Source organism: Sciurus vulgaris, assembly GCF_902686455.1.
Source record: "Sciurus vulgaris genome assembly, chromosome: X".
Lineage (NCBI taxonomy): Eukaryota > Metazoa > Chordata > Mammalia > Rodentia > Sciuridae > Sciurus > Sciurus vulgaris.
In genome coordinates this window covers 91655089-91682395 of record NC_136471.1, presented here as the reverse complement: position 1 = coordinate 91682395, position 27307 = coordinate 91655089, and the positions used below count along the sequence as shown (strand labels likewise).

At 45.3% G+C, this 27307-nt stretch overlaps 1 protein-coding gene across 9 annotated transcripts in view; it reads right to left on the bottom strand.

The window, feature by feature from the left end:
* Window positions 1-27307, bottom strand: part of IQSEC2 (IQ motif and Sec7 domain ArfGEF 2) — an 85155-nt gene that overhangs the window by 43511 nt on the left and 14337 nt on the right. For 3 of the 9 annotated variants that reach the window (XM_079123751.1, XM_079123756.1, XM_079123757.1), the window contains exons 2-3: window positions 14316-14345; window positions 1053-1148 (exon numbers count right to left, since the gene is read on the bottom strand). In XM_079123751.1, coding sequence (XP_078979877.1) covers window positions 1053-1148; window positions 14316-14345 — 126 coding nt within the window. Of the gene's footprint in view, window positions 1-1052; window positions 1149-2998; window positions 10533-14315; window positions 14346-14735; window positions 15146-27307 lie in introns of those variants that run through there. The other 6 variants (XM_079123752.1, XM_079123758.1, XM_079123754.1 and 3 more) reach the window with 5 other exon arrangements.

The window sequence follows — 27307 nt, the reverse complement described above, 5'->3', positions numbered from 1 at the left end:
AACTGATCAACTTTTCAATTTATTCTATTCTTTTCCATTCTATTCAGGTTTCTGTCTCTCTTTAGGTCATTTTGGTAATTTCCATTTTCCTAGAAAACAACAAACTTCATTTAAATTTTCATGTTTCATTGGTATAAAACAACATGAAGCATTTTTCTTATTTTTTCATCTCCTCAGAATCTATGATTAAATCCCCTTCCCTATACCTTATTTTATTATTGTTCTTACCTTCTTCTCAGTCATATCTGTTAGAGAATGGTCTGCCTATTTTGCTGTTCTTTTCAAAAGCTACCTATTGCTTTATCAAATCTTTTGCTTTTTATTTCATTAATTTTGGGCTTTATCTACAGTAATTGCTTTGTTCTTTTTTCTTTTGGTTGTTCTTTTTCTAGCTTCCTGGTGGAATAATTAGTTCATTTAATTTAATATGCCTTGTTCTCTAATAAAAGCATTGAAGACTGTAAATTTTATCTGGAATTCCCATAGGTTTGGTATATAATATTCTCATTGATGGTATTTCTTCTAAATCGTCTATAAGTTTCATTCAAATTTCCTCTTTAATGCAAGTATTTTAAACTTTCAAATGTAAACTTTTTGATGTTGTTAATATTTCCTTTTGTTGAATTCTAGTTAGAAAACATGCTTTATGCTTTAAACATAAGCATAAAGCATGTTTTCTAATTTGGAAACAATGTCCTCCAAAGGTGTAGGTAGATTCTTCCCTGAGCCTAAACACCCAAGTCTACCCAAGTGGCAAACTCCTATTCATACTTCAGAATAGCTCAGGTGTCACAAATTCTGGAATGAACCACTTTTACCATTTGGGGCAGATCTTAAAGAAAGGTTTCTTTAAGGAAAGATAAACTAGAAATAAATTCTGTATGTCCTCTTTGGTCTCCTAACCTGATCTCTCAGGTACTCTACTCGGACATTCAAACACCCATTCCACAGTCACACCAGGGGCTAAGGGACATGGGGGAGGGGTCTGGCAATGATATTGCATATTGGTCTGGGAGGGTGAGGGATGGGGGAGGGATGGGTCTAGCTCTTACCTGCTCTCTGCCAGCCTGCCTGAGGGGGTAAGCTTCATGGAGTCAAGGACCTGAGTAGGACAGCAATACTGGTGTAGAGTATGAGACGCTGTGGACCTGAGAGACAGCAAGAGACAGAGAAAGAGAGACAGAGAGAGAGAAAGACAGGGAAGGAGGGGAAGGCAGGGTGGGCAATGGGAATAAGGAGGTGAGAGTGAGTTGGGGCGGAAAAAGGAAAGGCTGGGAGAAATGGAAGATAGGGAATGGAAGAGGAGGGGAGGGAGAAAAGGAAGGAAGATAAGAAGGGAAAAGAGACAGGGAAGGAAGGAGGGAGGGAGGAAAAGAAGGAAGGAGGAGAAAGGGAGGAAGGGAAGGAAGGAAGGAAGGAAGGAAGGAAGGAAGGAAGGAAGGAAGGAAGGAAGGAAGGAAGGAAGGAAGGAAGGAAGAAAAAAAGAAAAAAACCACAAAGTCAAGAAAGAGAGGACGGCACTCGAACCACAAACAGAACACAACGACAACAGGGGGCAGTAGAGACGAAAGAGCTGGCTGGGCCTCCTGTGTTCCAGGTGACTCCATGGGGACCTGGGTCACTGAGAGACGCTGGGACACCACAGCAGGGAAGGGGGAAGGGAGCCCTCCTCACGCCAGACGCCACATGGGTTGGGAGGAGGGGAGGAGGAAGAGGCGATGAAAAGGAAAAGATGTATGGGGAGGGCTCCCCTTATAGAAGACCCCTCACAGGAAGGGAGGGAAGGATGGAAAGAGGAGAGGCTCTGGCCCCAAAGAAGGGGAAGAACCCAGGTGGGGTGGGGAAAGGAAGAAACACTGAAGGAGCAGAGGGAGAGAGAGAGAGAGAGAAACTGAAAGATACAGAAAAGGAGAAAGACAGAGAAAGAGGAAGACAAAGAAAGGGTGAGACAAAAGACATAGAGAGAAGACAGGGAGAGGCAAAGAATGCCAGAGCAGAGGACAAGTGAGGGTGGAGGAGGCTGACAAGGTCTCAGTGGTCTTGGTGACAGGATAGGACTAGGGGCTGAGTGGGCGGGTAGAGCCCAGGCAAGGCAGAGGACAGAGAGGTTCCAAGCAGGAGTATTTTGCTTCCAAGGCCAGTGCTGTACCCCCCACCCCAAGGCAGGGCCCACACTCCACCCCCAGCTGCTGTGCCCCCACCCCTTAGTGCAGAGTCCAAAGGCCCCTCTGCCTCCTGCTTCTTCCCAAGATTAAAGTCCAGAGAATGGCAAGGGGGAGGAAGAAGGACAATAAGGAGTAAGGCTAAGGGCCTGCCCTGCCCTACCCAGCACATGCTGGGGTCACACCAGTTGGCCAGAGCCAGGACAAGCTGAAGTGGAGCCTGCTCCTCCAGGTCAGTCAGTCCCTGCCCTTGCCCCAGTCCCCTAAGAGGAGGTTGTGGTCAGGGCCTGGCTATTCAAGGGCCCAAGTAAAATGTGAATTTGAAGATGCCCAAATCTTAGAACCTTACAGAGAATCTTTGAATCTGAGACTTATCTGAGGCTCTGGAATCATCATCATCATCATCATGACTGTCTCCTAAGCACCATCTCTATGCCAGTCACCACCCCAAGTCCTTGACTTGAAATCTTATTGAATCTGAGACTAAGAGATCCTTGGGCTGCTGGAATGTTGGTATCAGAGGATCTCAGCAGCTGGAGCAGCTGAAGCCCTGCAGGGCTGTGCCTGCCAGGCCAGCATGCCAGGGCAGCCATCAAGCACACCCCTCCCAGGCCACAGACTGTGTTGCTTGAGGCTCCAAGGTCCTTACAGAGCTGGGCACCCAGATGCCCATGCCTACTCCAGTCGGTTCCCACCCCCAAGCCAAAGGCCTCCAAGAGTCCAAGAAAGGAGCCAGGAACCAGGAAGCCAGGAGGCTGCTGAATCAGCAGACCAGGGACTGGGTCAGGGCCTGGGCAGGGAGGGAGGGGATCAGGGTGTGGGACCCAGGTTCCTACCTTCTGCTCCTCCCGGGGGGTTCCATGGGTCTGGACCTGTCCCAAGGGCAGGCCCCCCTGGCCCGCCAGTTCCTCTACTGTGTCACCACCCCCTCCTCCCCAGCCCTTCCCTAGAAGGAGGAACCAAGGAGGCGGGGCCCGGCCTGCTGGGCTGCAGGCCAGGCTGCAACTGGAAACTTTGCTCCTTTGCTGCTCCCCCAGGAGTGCTGGGAACTCCTCCTAAGAGGAAGCAGCTTGGAGAGCTTATTACTCCTTATGGCTGAACAAACCTCATCTGGGCCCCCTATGTGCACCTCCACTGGAATTTCCTAGAGCACCCTGAGAAGTTTGTGTCATTAGGTCTCTTCTGTAGAGAAAGCGGAGATGGAGAGAGGTTCAGTACCAGTGACAGAAGCCCAAGATCAGGACCTGGCTTAGCCATTCCCAAATCTGGAATATGTCCCCTTGGCTATTTCATTGCCTTGTGAATACAAAAAACTTCCAATGGAAGCTTTTCACAAACATCCTAATTTTCAGCACAATTAAAGAGACTATATTTAGGAGGTATTCTGGGACGCTTCACATCAAGTAAAATTCACATCACCCATTTGGAATATCAAGATGGGGTCCTGGCCAATATTCCTTATCACTGCAATAAACTCTCACTCTTTCTTGTGTTGTTCTCTAGAATGGCCTAGAGAAATGTCCCCTAAAGAGCATAGTACAAATCAGAAGACACACCATTCACAATCAAGTCTGTTCCTCTAAGGAGGTTGCCCAGCCTAATTCTACAGGTGGGGCAATTGAGGTCTATAGAGGAGCAGAGTCTCACTAAAGTTCACAGGGCCAGCCAGACTAGGATCCAGGTGCCCTGGCTCCTTTCCTACCCACCACAGTTATCTCTCTCCTCCACATGGGTGACACTGGAAAAAGGAGAGAACCTTCGGGGTCTGAAGGATGTGAGGCTCCTAAAGAGGAACACAGATACAGTTCAGAGCTCTCCTGTTATTTCATGGCCCCAGAGCCCAGGCCCCTGGCTGTTTTGAGCAGAAGGCGGCCCTGGGAGGGGCCAGAGGGTCAGTGATCTAGAAGAAACAGGAGCTGACAGGCAACAGGCCAGCCTTCCTGCCTCCCTGCAGGGGCAGCTGCTTCCTCTCCAGAAAGCCAAAGCTGCTGAGAGAGAGAGGCCCTCCGGACCACCACAAGGTTGGCATCTGTGGGCCCTTTGTGGCCTCCTCTCACTCTGCCCACCCCCTAAAGCTGAGCCCTAAGGGCTCTGGTCTCAGCCTCTGCTTTGTTTCCTCTCTTTGAGCAATTCTTCTAGCTCCCACAGCAGCTCACCTTGAGCCCATTTGCAGTTATCACCCTACGGGCTTCCCTTCTGGCCCAGACTTTCCTCTTGGCCTGGCAGAAGAGTTGAGAGACAGGGATTCTAGTCGTTCCACTAAAACTGATGCTGTGTGACCTCTGGCAAGCCCCTTCCTTTCTCTGGTGAGACAAAGAACCTTCATGCTCTACAACTTTTTAGCTTGATTAGCCCATCTGAGGCTCAGTTTGTTCATCTATAGAAAAGAAATGGCAATTCTTACCACACAATCCTAATCCTTATTAGGATTCAGTGAGGCCAAGTGTGTACACCATGAAGAGTCCCAAGTTGAACCCAAGAGTTGGACTCCTTTCCCAGGGATATGTGGAGAACCATGAGAAGCCTGTTTATTTTAGGGATGGGGAAAGAATTCTAGGAAAAGACACCTTAATCTGGAGTCACTTTTGGAATTTGGACATATTTGGGCCTGTTGTGTAGACACATGGGATGACCTACCAGGGAGCTGAAAGGAAGAAGGAATTAAGGATGAGGAGTTTGATCCAGTCACAGGGCACTGGTGGAACCTTCATTTTCTTTATTCAACAGGTACCATGGACCAAGCACCGTGCCAGGTGCTAGATATAGCACAAACTAAGGGTACACAATGTCCTACTCTGATGAAACTTCCATCCATGTGAGAGGAAACAGATATTCATCAACTAATAGAATTAAACTGAGCAAAAAGTGAAGGTAGCAAGGGAAGAGCTTTCTAGTTAGAGGAAAGGACCTAGGCAAATAACCTGAGATGCTACACCCAGGAACAGCAAAGAGGCCTGTGTGACTGAGTGGAGAATGCAAAGGAGACAGAGGTGAGACTGAAGATGCAGGTGGGGTCTGGGGTCAGATCATACAGAACCTTGAAGGACATACTAAGGGTTTCCTTATTTATACTAAGAGCATTTTAGAAGCCTGTGGTTCACAGATAGGCATGGGAAGGAGTATCTCTGAAGCCCCTGGAGTTGTATTAAAAATATTAGTTTCTGGGGAGAAAATATTAGTCTCTATCTTTCATTTGATCCTCAGAGACATTTGTGATCCCAAAGGATCTTTTATTTTTATTTCATTTATTTTTTGAGGTACTGGGGATTGAACCCAGGGGTGTTCTACCACTAAGCTACATCCCCAACCCTTATTAATTTTTTATTTTGAGCCAGGGTCTGGTTAGGTTGGCCAGGGTAGCCTCAAACTTGCCATCCTCCTGCCTCAGCCTTCAGAGTTGCTTGGATTACAGGTATGCACCCCCATGTCCAGCTTGTGAAGCATCTTATAAGATTCCATGCACTAAGTGCCTAATGAATGAACTAGTGGCAGGCATCTAAGAACCTTCCGTGAGCTAGCCCCTATCTCCCACCTCCAGATAGTCTCAGCCTTCCCCCTACCTTCAACCTGTGCCCCTCCCAGACAGAAGTACTTGCAGTTCTCAGCCACACACTATTCCATGCCTCACCTTCACCTGTGCTTGCCCTCCAGGCCCATACAGTTACTTCCTCACCAGGTCAGCCCCCTTTTATTCTTCAAAGTCAGCTACAGGTTGTGTCATCTGGGAGCCTGCCCTGACCCCACCCCAGGCAGGGTTGGTCATGTCCCTGGTGTCCTTTCACCCTGCTCTACTTTAGGCCAGCTTCTCTTGACACGGTTCACATACTTGTTGCCTCTTCTTGGTCGGGTGTTCTATGGGGACAGGGGCATGTCTTTTTCATCTTAGCATCCCCAGCATAGGGCACCCAGTCACATGTACAGGTGAGAGACAGACAATGCACATTAAGTGGATGCTGCAAGATGGACAGATGGACAGCAGAGGGTACTGTGGACGCTGGACTCCAGTACTGACACTGACCAATCCCACCCAAGAGGTGCCCTGGGGCCAGGCACACCTACAGCATCTCCAGGCACCCAGGAAACATGGAAACTGCCACTGCATCCTGCAGCTCACTGGTTCTGGGCCTAACTGGGGTCCCAGTTCCAGCCTTCCAATGTACCTTCTATCCTCTTTCTAAACCCTTTCTCATGACAGCCCCATCTCATACACACAGAGATTTAGTTCCTCATAAATTTAGGTGGCAAACACTCCTCCCAGTTCTGGCCTGCAACACCATCCACTTCACCTTGCCTCACACCACCCCATCCCCTGGCTAACTTGTACTCATTCTCCAAGCCTAAGTTTAGATGTCAGCCTGGAGAAGCTTCCCTGACCCTCAGGTTGGGTTGGATACACTTCTGTAGCACACCCATGACACCCTATACTTCACCTATAATCGTGGGTAACTATCTGTTTCCTGACCAGACAGTGTGCTCCATCAGAGCAGCACCCATCTATTTATTATTCACCATCCTCCTAAGCCCATCATATCAACTGGCACTTTGTAGGTACTCAATAAATCATGCTTGAATGAAGGAACAAATGAATGGATAGATGAATGGATGACTTCAGGGAAGTCACTTTACCTCTCCAGGTATTCATTTCCCTACCTGTAAATGGATTTGGCAGGGTGACCACAGGATTAAAGATAATGTATGTCAAGTGTTCCCTAACAGTGCCTGAAATATAGTAGATATTTTCTGAATCAAAGTGATGATTAATATCTGGCACAATAAAAATAGAGGAGGAGGAGGAGTTGAAGGAGACTCTGCCCTGAGCCTGGGATAACTTCTCTCATTTAGTTTTACCATTTATATTCAGAAGATGGCTTTAACGGTAATAATAAATTGGTCATTTTTATTAAAATAACAACAGCAAACTATTATGTGCCAGGCCAGAAACAGAAGGGCCCCAAAGAGGGAGTGGGAAGACTCTAGACTCAGTCAGAGGATGCAAGGTCAGAGCTGTGGGCATCGCCCTTATGTCTGGGGACCAGTTATTACTAGCACAGCTGGTTCCTAACTCTTTACTCATAGGTGAAAACTTGTCTAAGGGGTCATTAATTCCCTCTGTAATTAATGTAAAAACTGCAGGGTTTGTATTAATGGAAAAATAAGTTCAAGCATCAAGCTGATAATATTGATAATGTGTGCTTATAATTATATACTACAAATAACTATAAATTCAGTCACTACACTAATAAAACAAAAATTCCTGAAGCAATCAAGATCTTGGGAGCAGCTACCATCAGTAGCATTATGCCAGCTGTTCTGAGGCTATGAAAATCACCACAAGCTAGGAGCAATGGTAATATTCACTGTGTATTTAAAAGGTATTTTGTCATAAAATAAGAGGACAAGGTAGTTCAGTGGTAGAACATGTGCTCAGCATGCACAAGGCCCTGGGTTTCAACCCCCAGCACACACAAAAAATTAAAAAGGGAACAGTTTTAGAAAAAACAGCATATTTTGATGCAAGAGCACTTGAAAACAAGTCAAGAACTTGAAAACAAAATGAGCAAAGGTCATCTTGCAAAAAATTAGGAACTAAAACCTTGGTGGATGGACAACCTTACAACTGTGGGCCTCTGAGCAGGATACCTCTCCCCAGGCTCTGACTTTACTTGTGTGCACATAAAAGCTGTGCTCTTTGGAGAAGAAACACCAAGTGCCAAGTATATTTTGTGTACATGTGGCAGTACTGGGGATGGAACCCAGGGCCTGACACAGGCTACCACTGAGCTATGTTCCCAGCCCTTTTGAGATAAGGTCTTGCTAAATTGTTGAGGCTGACCTCAAACTTGTGATACTCCTACCTCAACCTCCTGAGTAGCTGGGATTACTGGTGTGCTCCAGTGCACCCAGCTAAATGTTGAGTAATTTACCTCTCTACCTTCACCCACTTCCAAGAGAATCAAGTCCCACCTACAGTCTCTTGCTGCCTTATATTACCACAGGTTGGACTAACTCACTGAAGTCAGATGGGGTAGACTCTGAAGCTGGAAGGTCACATAGCTTCCAAGTTGGCAGCCATGTTAGGTCATGTGATAGCAGAGGAAGCTAGTCCAGAGAGAAATCAGTGAAAAGGAAATGACAGGGACTAGGTAAGCTGTGAGAGAGATAGAGGGAGATGAGATATGGGCCCAGGAGATGCAAAGAATAAGAGAGAAATCTTGGTCCTTGACTTTCTGGTCTCACTTCCAGCTGGCAAGAGACCTGGCTGTACTTCATTTACTGTTCTTAAGATTCTGTGAGACGTAGCCTCACAACAGTGCCCTCCTTTATTCTTGAGCTAGTTTGAGTGGGCTTCTGTTCCATGCAGCAAAATGTACCTAGACTAAGACAAGTGAAAATTGGGAATATAAGTGCTGGGCTTGCATAAGCAAAAACCCATATATATAGAACACTTACATTGGGAGGGGTAAATGCAATTATATGGTATTTGTGTTTGTTCATCCCAAAACTCCCTCATTTCCTGACACTTGCTGTCACAGTCACACACTATGGCCACACAGTCACACACTAACTTGTAGTGACTTGCTGCAGAAATAAATGAAACAACCACCAGATATGCTTTTATATGCAGACACCCTGATGTGCATGGCTACATGCCAGCATGCAATGTTGCTCTGACTTCACAGCCGTACTGACACAGAGCCTCCCTGACATGCAGCGATGCACACCCACACACATGAACACAGTGGCACTGCCCGTGAAGCTCAGGGCAGGAGTCGAAGCTTGACTGGGCTCTGCACAGCCTCCCTCCCCAGCTGCCAAGTGACTCATCCCCAGGGCTGCTAATTAAAGCCAGGACAGAGGGGACAGAGGCAAGGGGAGGGGAAGAGAGGGAAGGCAAATTTATTTTGGTGCCAACTAGGCACTCAGCCAGCTTAGGGGTCACCCACTTCCTGGGGCTGGGCCAGGCGGGGGCAGGAGAACACAAAGAGGAAAGGGAAAAAAAGAAGAACCTTTTGCTCCTTCTTACCCCTCTGGAGCTTCCTGGAAAGGTACCTGCTCTGGGAAAATTACCCCAGCTCACCCCACCTCTTACCTTCTCCATCACACTATCAGAATCCAGTTTGACCCCTCCAGACTCTTGTCCTTACACTCTGACTGTACACCTTGTCAACATACTCCCATATGGGCTTTTCAGAGTTGGCTCATCTGTCTGTAGCAACCCCTGACTGGGAGCTCCCTATGGGCAGGGACCCTGGTTACCTGCTTCCATCCCCCTGTGGATAGTCCAACACAGGCTTGCTACATAGAGAATGCTCTGTACATGCCTCAGGAATACAACTGAGTCAACTCCAGGATAGTGTGGTGACCACAAATGTGATGGTCTGGATTCCTACCTTAGTTCTACCATGGGATAAATCATTTTAGTTCTCTATAACTTAGTTTGCTCATCTGTAAAATGATAAAACCATGTACCCTATAGGATTGTTGAGAAGAGATGAGAGACCATAGTTAAAGTGCCCAGCATGTACCTGGCATACAATAGCTTTAGCCATCACTCAGTAAGTGCTGCTGCTACTGCTGATTACCCCCACCTCAAACCTGGGGTAGCAGCAATTATACAGAACCAAATTCCATATCTGGCTCCACCAGATAGTACCTGTGGGACCTCCACCAAGTCTCATAAGCTCTCAGAGTATTGTCTCATATATAAAATGGAGATTCACAATATGACACCATAAATTTACTGTAAAGAGCTGAGTCCATCAAGTGTTCTGTGTGGAACCCAACTCAGTAGCAGCTCAATAAACTACAGCAGAGACTCCTAAGGCTAGCAGAACAGGCTCAGACCTTTGGGACCAGAGAAGCCCAGGAGGGAAGAAGCAGTCGGGGTGGGCAATGGCAGCCAGGGCAGGCTCTCCAGAGCAGGCAGAAGTTGCACCCCCACATACACACACATCAACAGTCATTCAGCAAGCAGCAAGTGACAAGGTTCCAGGCAAAGGAAGCCATAGGAATAGAGAGTTTGGGCAGGGTGGGCAGCTGGGCTGAGTTGAACAGGAGGCAGCATGGGAGGGAAGAACTGGACACAGCTGGGGTGACTCTGGGGACTGGTGGTATGTTAGATATGTGAATAGGGGAAGCCATGGAAAGACCATGAAGTCTAGGCCATCTCTGATTGCCAGGAGGTCAAAACAAGGAAGAATCTTCGAGATTATCTAATCTAAACTCAGGTTGGACAGACGGGGGCACTGAAGACCAGAGTGGGAGGCCTCCTCTGGGAATACAGCCAGCAGTGGCTCCTCCTCCTACTTCTCCTCCCTTCAGCAGCGGCTCCAGTTGCCATGGGGACGTCCCTGGCTCCGCGGGTGTCAGTGGCTCCCCCACCCCCTCCCGCCTTCCCTAGCAACAGGCCACCTCCTCCGGCTCTCATCCTTGCGTGCCTAGCAACCCCAGCCTGGTCCCCCCACCCCCAGTTCCAGCCTGACCCTCACTGCCTGCCTGTGGAGCTGCTGGAACTGAACTACTGGGCTCCCTTGTTTTTTGGTGAGGGGATCGATTAAGCCCCTCCTTCCCTGTCGTCAAGTTCTGCGCTTCTCCACATTTTTTTTTCAGCTTGACTCTACAACATACAACAACGGATTGGATTACAGGAGGACAGAGGGCACTGCAATTCATCGAGCCGCTATTTTATGCTGAGCACTGCTCTAAGTTCTCTCATCAACTCAGAGAAGTCAGAATTACTGTTTCTATTTTACCAAAGAGAAACTAAGGACCAGAGAAGTTAAGTGCCCGCAAAGAACACACAGCTAGGAAGCAGGCTTTGTGACCTTGAGCCAGAGCCAGTTCTTCTCTAGACTTTGGCTTAAGGTGCCTTTATGTCTGACAACTACTCTAGAATCTACAGGAAGCCAAAGCACCTAACTCTGCCCACAGCCCTCCCCCATCACCAGCTGTTCAGCTCTAATTAGACTCTACACTTCCTCTGGCACCCAATACTTAGAAGCCCTCGGGCCTGTACCCTGCCTTAGGTGGTCTGCAATCTACCTATCCTGCTCACTCTTTGCTATGCAGTTTTCACAACAGCAGAGCCCTAGCCCCTCTCTGTTTCTTTTTGATTTTCTTCTACTTTGTTGGGGATTTTTTTGTTTTTTTTTTGTTTTTGTTTTTGTTTTTTGTTTTTGTTTTTGTTTGGTACTGGGAATCAAACCCAGAGACACTTTACCACTGAGCTACATCCCCTTGTGAGTGTTTTATTTTGAGAAAGGGTCTCACTAAAATTGTTGAGGGGCTCATGAAGTTGCTCAGGCTAGCCTTGAACTTGTGATCCTCATGCCTCAGATTTCCAAGTCACTGGGATTACAGGTGCTACCATGTCTGGCTTCCTTGGTGTTTCTTCTAACCCTTCTATGTGTACACACACACACACACACACACACACGTTTACTGGATGAGGAAACAAGTTCTAAGGGACAGAGTAGTCCAATCACACTACTAGAAATCAACCTAGCCAAAAATGGAGCCCTCTGCCTAGATCCAAAATTTCTGCCCTTTTTATGCTACAGAGTTTAACCTCTCCCCAAACTTTTTCAGCTTTCCACTGATGATAGAAAGTATCTGTGACCCATCCCTGACCAGTGTTCCAAACTCCAATTTTTTTTTTTCTGCCCAAATCATCTGCTTTAGCCCAACTGACTGCTCCTTGTCTTTAAACACACCCCTTACTTTCCTATGCACACTGATTCCACTTCCAGGGAGATATATATATTCAAATATGAATCAGTTCTGTGCCACCCTGCTCAGATACCACCTGCTCCAGAAGATCTCTCTGACTCCTAACTGGAGTGAACTTAAGAATTTACATGTGGGGCCTGAGAGCATCCTTAGAGGGTCCTTTCCAGTCCTGGTTCCCGGGTAAAGATTCTTTCCACCATGTTAGCAAGATCTTGCCCCATACTGTTATGCTTTCAGTTTTTCCTGAGGTCCACGTATGACCCTTACTTCCCTACCTGCTGAGTCCCCAAAGCCTCTATAGCCACCTTGACCCTGCACCCAAGATGGATGCCAAGAAGCAAGTCTGAGAAAAACCAACACTGACTTTAGAACCAGAAAGCCCAGGGTATGAATCAGAGAGGTGCCATCCTGCCCCATTCCTCTTCTTTCCTTGGGCAAGGCACTGACCCTCTCAGAACCTCCTTTTCCTCATCAATAAATCAGGAATCAGAATCATGCCTAATAGGGCTGCTATAAGCATTAAATAAGATCATATTCAGAGTTTTTAGTATGTGAGGAATCAATGATAATTGCTATGATTACTAATATTAACATAAGGATGAGGATGATTATTATTATCTGCAAGGCTTTTGAGAGCTCCCATGGTGATGGTGTGGGCAGGGCTGTGGGCTTGATGCCAGGCAGACCTGGGTTTGAATTCTGGCTCAGTCACATATTAGCTGTGCGACTGCAGGCAAAACCCATAACCACCCTGAGCCTCAGTTTCCTCAACTGTAAAACACTGATGATAAGGCCAGCCCAGTTTCCACCTACAGTGTCACTAGGAAGATCAAACAAAAGAAAGTCCATGACAACTTCTGTAAGTTGTAAAGACCCAACATAAGTCATCATATGACTTATGATTACATTATTAAATACCATGAGTTATAGGTCCCAAGAACTCCCGTGGTGGGAAGAGGTAAGAACTAAAGGCACCTTGAAGCTGATTCCCCAGCAAGTAGTAGGCACATCATTAGGAGGCCTGAAGGAGTCCTGGATTCAAGGTCAGTTCAGGTTACCTTTCTCCAAACCCACAGTGGGACAGTGACATCCATGTCCTTTTCTAGACAAGTGCCTTCCTAAGTGCTAGGACAAGCTGTGCCTGTGCCATGCTCCTTGGCTGCATGCTGGGACTAATTATAGCTCATCATATACCCCTTTCCTGGACACCAGGGCTGACTGTGTCCATCACGTTCCACCTGCTTGTGTCCATCCCACAGCTCTGACCTTGGCCCAAGGTGTTCAACCCAGACCCCCTGCCTGAGATGCTAGAATAGTGTGTCTTACATGTCTGTCTGTGTGCTAGCATCTTCTTCCTCCAGCCTATATCCACTGTCTGGATGACAGGACCAGAGCTGCTGCATATGGCTGGGCAAACTGCCCCACACAAGGAGTTCACAGCCAAGAGGGCATGAGAGGGAGCTGGTAACCAACCTTTGCTATGCTCATGAAGCTGGGAAGTCTGGTGAGCATGGCCCAGAGATAAAGGAGCATTTTTCCAATTGATCCATTCAGAAGGATGCTCACGAAAGGGGTACCTTTCTTCTATTCTTCATGAAAGTGCTATATATGATAGTGGTAGCCCTGGCTGGGACTAACTGTCCCCATCCTGTGCCTCTGCTGCCTGGACCCACCTCATCTCAGAGGCCTATCCCATAGACCATAGCCTGGAAGCTAAGACTGACTGGGCCCTACCATGAGCCCCCATCATTCTCATAATAATCCCTATACTTGACACTTCTGCCTTCATGAGGCTTCTGTTGGTTGAAGGCCTGGGGAATACACAAAGAGCCCTTGCCTCTACCCCAATTTTCCTCCTGCTTACTCAAGTGACAACTCAATTGCACCTTTATAGTTTACTGAATCTTGTAAACTTTTTAACCAAGGCAAAAAGAAATTTACTTGTGAACATCATTCTAATGTCTAGAATGTGTCATATCCAAAGTCCACCTAAATCCTACTACTCAGGACTGACACAGTTCAGGGTAGGAACAAGAACACTAGATTAGGTAAGCCCCACATTCATCATGCCCTCTTCTCCTAGGAGGAGAAGGTAGTAAAGGTCTGGGTAGAGAGGTGACCTCTCTGGAGATTGACTTTCACATCTGGCCAGCTCCTATGAGCCCCTGAAGTGCTCAGTCAAGTCCCCGCATCAGTGAGGGTCAGAAAGACTGAAGAACAGTCTACAACCCCCTCCCAAGACCTGCCACATTCACCCTGCCCTCCCACTCCACTCTGCTCCACACCCACCCCTAATATCAATGGGGAAAGAACCCTGGAGTTGGTCCCTACACCTGCCCATGGATCCCAAAGTAAGAAACTGGAGGCTCCCACCCCAGGTCCTGCCCATTTTCCCAACTACTACTAAAGAAAGGAGGTACTGACCTGACTGTTCTGGAATTCTCACCATCAGATCTGAAAGAGAAACAGAAAAAAATATACAGTCAGCATGTGCTTTTCCCCTGCCCTATGTAGTGGCCTTTCAGGCCTAATGCATGTTGATGGAAATGAGATGAAGGGTATTCCATTCATGCAGGGAGAATAGCAGGTGCAAAGGCTGTGAGATGGTTGAGATGGCCAGTGCCTAGCCAGTTGGAAGAACAGAGGAAGACAGGCTGGGGTTGGGTGAGCAGGGGAAGGGTGGTTAGAAGTGAGGTCAAAGAAGTACCAGGAAATCAATGGGTCATGGTGAGGAAAGTAATTTTCCCTGGAGTGGCCTAAGAAGCAGCCAGTAGCTGTGGGCAGGGGCAAAGCCTGAGCTTTAAAAATAGAGACCTAGGCTCAGATATCGGCTCTGCCACTTACCAGCCCTGGCAGGTCACTTCACCTTTCTGAGTCTGAGCCTCAGTCTCCCCCATTTGTAACATGAGGTCGATCCTCGCAGAGCTGTTGGGATGATTAAGCCCTTTGGAACCCAGTAGACAAATGCCAGGTATTATTAACAACATAGAAGAGGCTTTGCCAATTGCCTGGTCCAACCTGCTAATTTTCTGCATGAAGAGAATGGAGCCGAGAGGGTAAATGAGTCAGCTGCTGGGTTCCTTTCTACTACACTGGTCTGCCTTCTTCATTGTGAGGCCCCTCAGAGACAAAGGGAGCACAACAGAAGAGAATGGAGTGGGGGACAGCTCTGAGGGAAGTAAGGGAATGAGTGAAATGTGAACCACTCCCCTCCCCTCTGGTTGCTCCGCCCTGAAAGGAATTGTGTGTGTGTGTGTGTGTGTGTGTGTGTGTGTGTGTGTGTGTGTGTACATGTGCTGTATAAGGGAGATTAGGACAGAGGAGCTGGTAAGCTGGGGGTGGCGGGAAGGGGAGGTGAGGAGGGCCAGGGACCATGGAAGTGGAACAGTGTGGGAAGTTGTCTTCCTCTTCCCCCAGTATTCCTCATCCTCACTCTTTACCCCAGGCCTCCTACCCTCTCCTAGGCTGGGCTGTAAAAGAACACAGAAACACTTTATAGGCTCTATTCTTAGCTGAGAGGGCCAAGATATGACTTTAGTAGCAGGAGGGCCCATCTTTAACTATGCTGAGTGCCAAAGGACAAAGGGACACACAGGGAGGGAGATGGCCTTCTGTTGAAAGAGGCCCCATGAGTGAGTTGAGGCAGGTAAGCCTCAGGGTGTCAGGTGAGTACAGCACTTCCAGTTTGAGGACTTCCCAGCCATATAATCCTGGGGAAGTCACCTCCCTACAAAAGCCTCAGTTTTTTCACGTATAAAAGGGGTGGGTGTGGAGGCAGTGGTGAAAATCCCTCCCTTTATGGAGTAGCTTAGAGGCTCAACAGTATCACAAGTTCACGCTAAGCTGATAAGTGACACCAACCTTTCATCATTTAAGCCCCCCCAAAGGAACACAGGACCAGGGCCATGGAATACCTTATCACATTTATTAAAACTTTCTACCTCACTCTGCAGCATCAAGATTGCTTCTGAGGCCTGGTCCACTTATTCTCAGGTACCAGGACTGAGGGGCCCTTCAATGGCTTCCCAATTGCCCACAGAATAGAAGCTGAGTCTCTCAGCTTCTGTCCCTAACATTAACCCCCTGCTCTAAACAGGCTGGTCTCTCCACTACCCTCTTACCCCCAAACCCAGCACACATTTATTTAACCTGTTGTATACCAGGCCCTGACCTGGAAAGACAACCCATAAAGAAGCTCATGGACTAGCCACTTGCCCACATCCATTTTAGGGATTAACCAATGTATATAATCACCTTGATAATCAGCACAAACAATCATTGAGCGCCTACTCTCTACCAGGTACAGTGTTAGGCTCTTTTCATAAATTATCTCCTTTGATCCTATGAAGTAGGAATTAGTCTTCCAATTTTAAGTTGATGAAACTGAGACTCAAAGACGCTGGAATGACTTGCTCGAGGTCACACAAGTAGAGGAGCTTGGAGTGAACCCCAAAGCTCAGGCTCTTACCACATTTCACTGTACCAGTAGTTCAATACTGCTTCATTCCCCAGTATCAAGTCAGAGGTATTGACAGACCCTTTCTCTGCAGCATTCTTTCTTCTGAGAGATTTCCAGATATGTACCTCTGCTCCCAAAGCATTTCTATGTGATGATGTGTTACAGTTCTCAAGATGATAGTGAAGAAGGGAAAGAGCTCCAGGCTACAACGCAGACTGAATTAGCTGATTTTCACTGTAGTCTGATTCTTACTAGTTTGAGGGGACACAACCCCATATGACCCTCAATGTAGGGATACAGCTCACCTGAGGGGTCTATCACTCTCTGTGCAATTTAGTATGTTATATATAGCTAACAATCATCAATGCAGTGCTATCCTACCCCTCTTCAGGGACTAATACTCTACCTAATGCTCAGTCTACCTTTTACTTCATGAAACTGGGCCACTATTCTTCTGGGAGGTAGAATAGACTGGTAGAAAGAAGCTGGGTTTGACTTATGGATCACTCCCTAACTGGCAGTGTGGACTTGGACAAATAATTTCTCTCTGGACCTTGATACCGCACCTGCAAAATGATGGGGCCATGTTAGTTAAGTTCCAAGTTACCTTCAGGCTTTAAAATTTAGTTTTTTTCAGAACTCTCATGTTTATCTCTTTTATCAACTAGATTCAGCTGTCCACATGTAGAAAAGCAAAGACCTAGCGATCAAATCCCCCTTTGTTATCCAGGGAAGTAGAAGAAATCAATTTCTCCTGCTGATCCCCAAAGCCTGCTCCTAATAAAAGGCCACTTAAGACTCCAAGATTCTCATGATTTGGATTTATCATTCTCATCCTCAGTAGTGATGCTAAATAAACAGTAATTTATTGAAATCTGTAAGTATAGTAACCATATTTTCTGAGTCAAAAACTTGGCATGTAACCTGATCAAGGATTTTGATGTCATGGCTTCCGGGTCTGAGAGGCAATCTGAAGATGGGAGAATAAATGGCAGAATATCAACAGTTCCTCAATTTTTGGGGAACTTATGGAGACAACAAAGCAGAATGACCAAAAAGACTGGAGGCTCTCAGGATGCCATACTGGAGGTTTTGCCCTTGCCTCCAGATTAGATTCCCTGCCTCCAGTTTTGATCCTCCAAATCAAGTACAACCAACTGGGTGAACAACATGGTACCTCTCCCCAAGAACCTAGGATTAGATAAACCAGGTTGTCTTCTGAAAGCTGAACTAATTAAATAAAACAAAAAGCATCAGAAACAAAATATGTGGAGGCACCCAAATAAGACAAATGTCCTCAAGCCAGGATTTGAGTAATTTGTCTAAAAGATCATGTGTCCAGGGATGAGGGTGTGGCTCAAAGGTAGAGCACCTGCCTATGAGTGCAAGGCCCTGGGTTTGTGTGTGTGTGCACATGCACAAAGATTGTGTGTCCAACAGAAAAGAGGCTGGACATCAATGAAAGCAGGATACAGATGTGACACAGAGGTAGACCCCTTGCCTGGTATGCATGAAGCCCTGGGTTCAGTCCCAGTACTGAGACAGAGACAGAGACAGACACACTTGAAGGATAACTGTAAACAGAGCTCTTCCCAGAAGTGTCCTGAGGAAAGAGGTACCCTGTCTCAGGAATCATGCAGATCTCTCCAAAAGCTGAGAATTAGTCCTCAGAAGCCAGGTACCTTCCCTCCCAAGCTGACTGCATGCATCTTCCATGGACAACTCCTTTTTCACTAGGACTGAGAAAGGAACATTCTGAAGTACAAACCAGTTGATGTGGTTCTCCTTCTTTGAACATTCAATAATTTCTTCAAACACACACACACAGATGTCAAGCTTTGTCTCTCTAAAGCTCTAAATCTCTCACTCTATCCTCCTACCTACCTTTTGAGTACACCTAGTATTTGTGACCTGGAACACACTTGACCCTCTTTGTTTTTTAAATGATTTTTAATTTTATTGAAGTAATACATAAACATGATTTTAAAAGTCATATTGTTAAAGAATCTTAACAAAAACAAGTCTTTTGATTTTTTAAATTATTTTTTCTGAATTACTTTTCATATTTTTAAAATGTGTTCATATCACTAATTTATTTTTGGCCTTATCTTATGTGTCTTTTGTTTTGTTTTGTTTTTCAGATGAGATCTTACTATGTTGCCCAGGCCAGCCTCAAACTCCTGGATTCAAGTGATCCTCTTGCCTTAGCCTCCCTAGTAGCTGGGACTCCAAGCACACATGCCACCATGACTGGCTTGTGTGTCCTTTTCTCTTTCTTCTTTTTTATTTTTATTTTTTGCAGTACTGGGGGGGGGGTCAAACCCAGAGCCTTGCACATACTAGGCGCTGAACTACGCCCCCAGACCTTGTGTATTCTTTTCTAATTTTTTTAAAATTTTCATAGTTTTTGAAATATAATAGTGAAATTCATTATTATGTATTCATACATGTTTAACTTTATTTTTTTTACCAAAGTCATACACATCTAAAGAATTTCAAGTCATATAGCACTGCAGGATTATAAGGAAAAACACAATTCCCTACTATATCTTTCCTCACCCCCAGTTGCCACTCTCAAAGGTGATTCATTTTCAACTCTTTCCACTGCTTTTTTTTATTTATCCCCTCATTTCTAAAGAACACACACATCATTGTATTTCTGAAGGGTTTTTTTTTTCAGTTTTCTAAATTATGTCCTGAATTCCTACCATGCAGTACAAGGTTAGAACCCTCTAATGCATACTACTACCACCATGAGTCTTTAAATGCTGTTTTACAATGCATTACAGTATGGTGATCATTTCCATTCACTCCAGTTGTCATGCAGGTACCCATGGGCCCTCCTCTCATTCCACCATTACACTTATATCAAAAAGTCTAGATTAAATCGACGTTGGTGGTTTACATTATAATGACTGAATAGATACTAACACAAGTTGAATATTCCTTATCCAAAAAGCTTGAGACCAGAAGTATTTCAGATTTCTCATTTTTCCAGATTTTGGAACAACTGCACACAGATAATGAGGTATATTGGGGATAGGACACAAGTCTAAACATGAAATTCACTTATGCTTCATAAACTCCTTATAAACAGGCTCAAGGTAATTCACACAATATTTTAACTAGTTTTGTGCATGAAACACAGTTTCATGGTGTGAAATTTCCCACTTGTGGCATCATGTCAGTGCTCAAAGTTTGGGGATTTGGGGGCATTTTGGATTTCAGATTTTTGGATTAGGGATACTCAACCTGTAATGGATAAATCATACCATATATAATTACATTTCCTTTCCCATACAATCTTTACTTTTTGTGGTGTTAGGGACTGCAATTTTTTATTTTCCCTGTTACTGATGACTATCGATTTTTTATTGGATTAGTTCTCTTCATACAAATGATCAATTTCTCCCCAAACTCTGTTAGAAATGCAATTCTTCTTCCCATATGTTGTGACACATCAGGTAATCCATCATTTCATATTTTTCCCCCTTGGAGATATCAATCCTCCTGTTGTAATCAAAATTGGCTGCTCCAGGGCTGGGGTTGTAGCTCAGAGGAAGAGCACCTGCCTAGCACACGTGAGGCACTGGGTTCCATCCTCAGCACCACATAAAATAAAGGCATTGTGTCCATCTACAACTTAAAAAAAAAAATGGCTGCTCTTCAGTTCTAACCAGGAGTTAACCTAAGACATTCTCTCTCCTCCACCATCTGGGAATTCCCTTCACCTCTCTTTTGTGTTGTACTTCTTGTTTTCTAGATTCTGTGACAATTTTTTTCTGAGTTTATGTCCACATCTTGCTGGAGCACTTTCTCCAATGCTGCTTAAGAAAGGAGGTATAGGACATAAAATCTTTAGATTTTCCATGTGTGAAAATATCTTTATTATTCCCTCACTCTTGATTCATAATTCAACTGAGTATAGGCTTCTAGGCTGGAAATTCTTTTTCCCCATAATATTGCAAAAACACTGTTCCATCAACTCCTAGCTTCCAGTACTGCTGTTAAGAAATCCAACACTATGTTTTTCTTGATCCTTTGTATGCGATATAATTATTTTTCTCCAGAAGAATTTAGGATCTATTCTTTCACTCCAGGTATTCTGCTGGGCATGGTGGCACACACCTACATTCCCAGTGACTCGGGAGGCAAAGGTAGAAGGATCACATGTTCAAGGACAGCCTTAGCAACTTAGTGAGGCCCTAAGCAACTTTGCAAGACCCTGTCTCAAAATAAAAAAGGGCTGGGGATGTAGCTCTGTGGTATAGTACCTCTGGGATGAATCCCTAGTACAAAAAAAAAAAAAAAAAAAAAAAAAAAATCCCTGTATCAGAATGTCACAGTGGCATATCTTGGCATGGGCCTTTGTATCATCTATCTTGCTGGGTACTTGGCAGGAGTTTTCATTCCTTCAGTTCTAGGCAATATTCTTGTATTATGTCTTTGAAAATTTTCTTCCTGCTGTTCCTCCATTTTCTATTTCTGGAACTCCTATCGTTAGGTGGTAGAGTTCCTCAATTGATTCTCAGATTTTCTCAACTGTTTTCTCTTATGCTGCCTTTCTCTTCATCTTGTTATTCTGCTTCCTAGGATATCTCCTTACCTTTTACATTCTAATTCTATTGAATTTTCAATTTTGGCTCTGTTTTTAATTTCCCAGGTCTCTTCTCCTTCCTTCATTACCTCAGTCCCTTCCAAGTTCCTTACTTCTGTTTGTTTGACTTTTCCATCTGTTCTCCAGGTTGATGGTTTTCCTTAAACAGCTTTGGACTATCTGATATTCTCTAGCTACCTAGAATTTGGTGTGTTTTCTAAGTATCAATTGTAGCCAGGTGCTGATGGCACATGCCCATAATCCCAGGGACTCAGAAGGCTGAGGCAGGAGGATTGCAAGTCCAAGGCCAACCTCAGCAAATTAGCAAGGCCCTAAGCAATTTAGTGAGAACCTGTCTCAAAATGAAAAATAAAAAGGGCTTGGGATGTGGCTCAGTGGCTAAACACCCCTGAGTTCAATCCATGGTACTGCAAAAAATAAAAATTAAAATGCCACATCAATTGTATTAAGGTTTAGTTTACATAAAACAAAATATATATAACTTAAGGATCTTTGGCTGATGACCCTTGGCTATCAGTTCCCAGAGCACTGCAAAGCTGTGCAGAAGCTCTGGATATAGGTGGAACTTGCCCGAAAGTGAGCTTCACTAGGGATTTACTGAGTTGAAGGCCTGTATTTTGTCTGTTTGTTTTTGTTGTTGTTGTTGGAAGACTCCCAAATGTCATCTCTTAGAGGCCTTTTTCCGGGGTCTTTCAGTTTCCCTAGAGAATAATCCTTTGATCTCTTGTGTGCTCCTGACTTTGGTGTCCTGAAAAAGGGGGAGTGGGAGGTTGGGGCCCTATCATTTTAGGTTGCAGACCCCTTTGCTTACAGTCATGTATTACTCCATCTTTCACTGTGCCTGATGTCCTAGTACCAAAAGCTTCTTAACTCACTTTCTCCAGCATCAACCTCCATCTGCAGGGAAGGGGCTGCAGGTGGAGGGAGTCCCTGACTGGATTGGATTGGGGAAGAGCCAGGAGGAACAGACTGTCTACATTCCTCTATTCTTAGGCCCATAACTCACTCTGCCTTCTGAAGTGTATAGTATCTCTGAATCCTGAGCATTGCTGGGTCCTCCTAGTGTAAGTTACTTCTGGTCAGCATCCAAGACCTTACATGTTTCTATCTTTTTTACTCCTCTTCTCATATTTTGGTGGGACTTGGGAAAGCAATCAAAACAAGTAAGGTTATTTTGTTTTGTTTTTGTGGTACTGGCGATTGAATCCAGTGGCACTTTACCACTGAGCCACATCCTCAGTCTTTTTGATTTTTTTTGAGACAGGGTCTCACTAAGTTGCCCAGGATGGCCTCAAACTTGCAATCCTTCTGCCTCAGCCTCCTGAGTAGCTGGGATTACATGCACGTGCCACCACATCTGGCTCAACTTGTGTTTGATTGGAAGTTCCCTTTCTTATTCCAGCCAACTCCTATTCATCCTCTATGACTCACAAAGACACCACCTCCTCCAGGAAGCTTATGTTCATGTCCCCAGGATGGGTTAAGAGCCTTTCCTCTTTTCTCCCACAGTAGCCTATTCTTGCCTCCATCTCAGCGCTGATCAAACTGTTCTGAAATTGTTCATTTTCATGCCCAACTCTCCCAGCAGACTGGGAATTCCTGGCAGTCCAGGGTTGTATCTCATTCCTCCCCATAAACACAGCTCTCAGGGTCGGGTTCACAGAGGTACAAGATGAACATGTTTGATGCAATGAATGAATAACTGAATAACTATAAGAATTGATCAGACCCTGCCAGGGTCCATCTACAAAGGGAAATAAGCCGGATACAATTGTTCCTCTATAAGGTCATTTCTTTAAAAGCTGTAAGTTCCCTTAAAGTTTTGTGTATAAGCCCACAGCAGTACAACTTAAACCAATGAAAAAGTGGGTTCCACTTTTATGCCTTACATGCAGAGGATGCTTAGGTACATCATAGCATATCAGTTACCACTAAAAATGATGGTGATGAAGAATATGCAATTACACAGGAAAACTGCAAATGAAAAAAGCAAGAAAAAAATCATATGTGCAAAATCATTTCAACTACATTGAAAAAAAATGCAGATAATGAGGGAAATACACCAAATGTTCAGAGTGGCTGCCTCTGTATGTTGTAATTATGCATAATGATTTTCTCCTCTACTTTCCCAAGGTTTTCTAAATTTTCTAATGGAAGAACACATTCAATATACAATTTGTTCAAAGCTACTAAGAAATGAAGATAAGTATCCTGAGAGTGCTATAAACAAAATACTATGAAGGATACCCTAAAAATCTGCATGCACATCCAAGGCTTGCTGTGAAGGCAGCATTCCTTACTGGTCAAAGATCTTGAAGGCCTAGTCCCATGGAACACCCCTATAGACACTCCCTTCATTGCAAGGTAGGAGCTAGCTCAGGAAGCCAAAGAAAGAGGATCTTGGAGCCCGGTCTATTACAAATCTCAATATCATAGGCTATACTGAGAAACAGAGGCCCTTATGCTGGGCCCCACTCTTTAGGGACCCCTCACTATAAATCAAAGTATCTGTGGGGTCAAGGAGACAAGCCCATCAGGATCTTTGGCCCTATCTCTTCTAGACCACACTCCAAGGAACGCAGGACCCCAGAATTCCCCGCCTGAATTTCTTGAAATTACTTTCAGGAATTATGTGGTCTTATTATCCAGGGCCTCTGCTAGGATCAAGGGGTGGCTGAAGAAGAAGAGGAAACAGGCAGGGTGTTTCATAGGCTGAATATCTCAAAGTTATATATGAAAACACTGGTGCAAAGGGAAGAGGGAGGACCAAGGGCTTTAACTAGTAGCTTGCCTAGATAGATCCTGCTAATGTGGAGGCGGATAAGCCCAGATATCCCGGCAAATCTGAGGGTTTGCAGAGGGCCTAGCCTTGAGCGTTGGCTAAGTTCATGTTCAAATCCATTCTCTGGCTGTGCAACTATGGGTGAGACCATTCCCCTCTGAATCTAGTTTCCCCAACTATAAAAGGGATTTTGTAATTCTGACTTCAGAGAGTTGTAGTGAGGCTTGCTGAATGACACAATGGTTAGGAGAGAGGCTTTTGGTTCACATGAGTCTGGGTTTAAATACCAGCTCTACCCCTCCTGGCTATGAGATTTACATCTCTAAGTCTCATATTCTCATCAATATAAAGGAGCTAATAATATAACTAACCTGAGGTCACTGGGTGCCATATGGTTATAAAGAATATGTGAGAATACTGAAAATGCTTAAATGAGGAAAAGGTTGCTTAATAATGATTGTGCCAGGTGTGGTGGTGCACACCTATAATCCCAACCTCTCAGGAGGCTGAGGCAGAAGGATTGCAAGTTTGAGGCAAGCCTGGGCAGCTAAGCAAGACCCTGCCTCAAAATAAAAATATTAAAAGGATTGTGAGTGTAGCTAAGTGGTAGAGCACACCTGGATTCAATCCCCAGTAACACCCCTCACACAAATGGTTGTGCAAATATTGGCTATGGTTGAATTGACCAGGTCTTCTGTATACCCCACCCCCTGCCTAGTTTTACTTTTGTCCATAGCACTTACCACCATTTGACATACGTGTCTTCTTGTTTGTTTTCCGTCCCTGACCCAAAGTATTCACACTAGAAAGTCAGTTTCACAGGGTAGAGGTTTTGTCTGTTTTGTTCACTATTTCCAAGTGCCTGGGACAATGTGAGGAACACAGAAGATGCTCTTCAAAAGTCAAGCGACTGTCTGCAGTGTAGACAAGGGGGAAAAAGCATTTAACCACAGGAACAGTCAGAATAAAGGCAGGGAAACATAAAGAAGCCTAAAATGCTTAGAGAACTCTAGATAGTTCAATACAAATTGAGTGCAGGGTTAGGAAGGGAACAGAGTGGCTAGAAAGATGAGTGGGGCTGCAGCCTTAGCCAAAGGAACATGCAAGAGCTTCCCTAGACCATAAGTGGTATGAAGGCCTACTTGTGACAGCAAGGAAGTAAAAAAGCACTAAGAAGAGGTAAATATGTGTCCCAAGTTCAAGTACCACCTAACACAAGACTATATGAAAAGTAAAAGAAAAAAATCTTCAGAAAATTGATTCAGGTAGAGAGGAAGACTCCTTTCTCAGGGGCCCATTTGAGCCAAGAATTGGAACTAGAAATGAAAGTAAGAAGCAGATTCCCACCAGATGTGATGATCCTGTAATTCCAGCTATTTGGAAGGCTGACGCAGGAGAATCAAAAATTCAAGGTTAGTCTGAACAACTTAGCGAGGCCCTAAGCAACTAACAATACCTTGTCTCAAAAGAAAAAATAACATAAGGACTGGGGATGTGGCTCAATGGTTAAGCACCCCTGAGTTCAATCGCCAGTACCAAAACCAACCAAACAAATCAACCATATAATAATAAAGTTACTACTTATTTTGGACCTACAATGGTCCAGGACTTATGTTATCTTTGTAACAGCTGTGGAAAGTAGTCATTCTTTGTCTCCTTGTATGGGTATAGAAACAGGGTCAAAGGAATACTATGATCTACCCAGAGTCACACAGTTAATAAGCAGTGGAGTTGAGATTCAAATCTAGGTTGTCTGACTCCAAAACCAATGCTTTTAACTGCTATAGCTGCTGCTTCCTTCTGTCATACCAGAGCCAAGCAGGGCCTCATCTCCCATACCAGCCTGTGAGCTTGTCCTCTCTACCTTACCAGTCTCCTGTCTCTCCTCCACATAGCACAGCCCAAGGTCCCACATACCAAGAACATTCAGGGAGTGCTTCTAGAAGAGATGATCACTCAAGGATGGAAAGGGGGAGAACCCAAGAAGGAAGGTGGGAGTAAGCACAGGTATTGCATCCCAGATCAGATCAGCACTGAGATGAGGAAGAGGGAGAGGGAGAGGGGGAGGGAGAGGGGGAGGGAAAGGGAGAGGGGGAGAGGGAGAGAGGGAGAGAGGGAGGGAGAGAGGGAGGGAGGGAGGGAGGAAGGGAGAAAGGGAGAGAGAAAAGCAAAGGAAAATGGAACTGGCTCTCCAGCCCTCCATTCTTTCCTCTCTGCCTCCAGCAGAGGGATGGAGGTTCAGCCATGATGGGAAAGAGAGTGGGAGGAAGGGGGAGCAGCTAGAGCAGCCTGCTGTTGCAGAAGTCTCAGTTCAGTCTCCAAATCCCCTCCTGTGTGCTTGGGGCCCATCTCTGGCCCACCTGCTCCCACTGCCTAAGCAAAGAGGTTGGGCTGCTTTCCAAGCACCCAGTCAATCCTGGAAAAGCCCAGCTCATAGCAGACCAAGAGTTACTTGAGTCACAGAGAGGGCACACAGAGAGGTCAGAGGGGCTGGCCCACATCTCCAGAAGGAGGCAACAGCAGGTCTGGGGGTAGAGCCCAGTTGCCACTCGTCAGCTGAGGCTCCCTTGACTCCATAGTCTAGGAGGCAGAGGCTGAGGAAATGGATGCTCCAGGGCTGCTAAAGGAAACTCATGACAGGGGTTGGGGCCAGTAGCAACACAAGGCCCAAATGAGGTCATCCAAACTCGGCTATGGGGAGGGGGCATTCACTAGCAGTTTCCAGCTCCAACCTGAGAGAAAGCAAAACAATTGTTTTTTTTAAAGTAGCTTTAACCTAAGTTTATACCTCAATAGCAAAAAGTATATATGTCCTTTCTCTCCCAGTGCCTCACCAAAATGAAAGTGAAGCAATAAAACATGGTATGAACTAATACCAGGGAAGAGGATGGGAGAGAGTGGTATCAGTAAAATGAGAGATTTCAACAAATTTCTGGGAGCAAAAAATAAAAGATTATTCACAGTTGAAAGAGAGCCAAGGACACCATGTAGTGGGTTACAGTTGAAGAGGGAGCCATTCAGGTCAGCAGAGGCCAAGAGAAACTCAAGACTTGGCAATGGTAGGTAGCAGGGAGGGTAGAAAAGATCACGGGGCTGAAGACAGGGGATAAACTGAAGATGAGTATATAAATCGTCCCTTCCCTGCCACCCCAATCACCAGACCCAAAGACCCAGGCCACCTGACATTCACTCCTAGACAAAATATCAGAGGACTTCTTGCTAAAGAAATTAAACTATGGTATGAACTAAGGTGGCCTCCAAACAAAGTGCTCATCATTCTGGTATTTGGGGAGCATCCATGATAACAACCAGTTCCCTTTTGGCTCACCAAAATAAAGTCAGCAAGTGGAAAAGTAAGCCCAGATATATTGACAGGTCAATGAGACTTTCTATTAACTCATTCATAAACTATAAAATAGAAAATAGGAGAGAAAAGATAAACAGCCTAGAGAATCAATCCAGGATGTTCAACATCAAATAATAGACATTCCAGAAAGAGAAAACAGAAAAAAAATGAAGGAGGAATAATTATCAAAGAAATAATGCAAGAAGAGGCA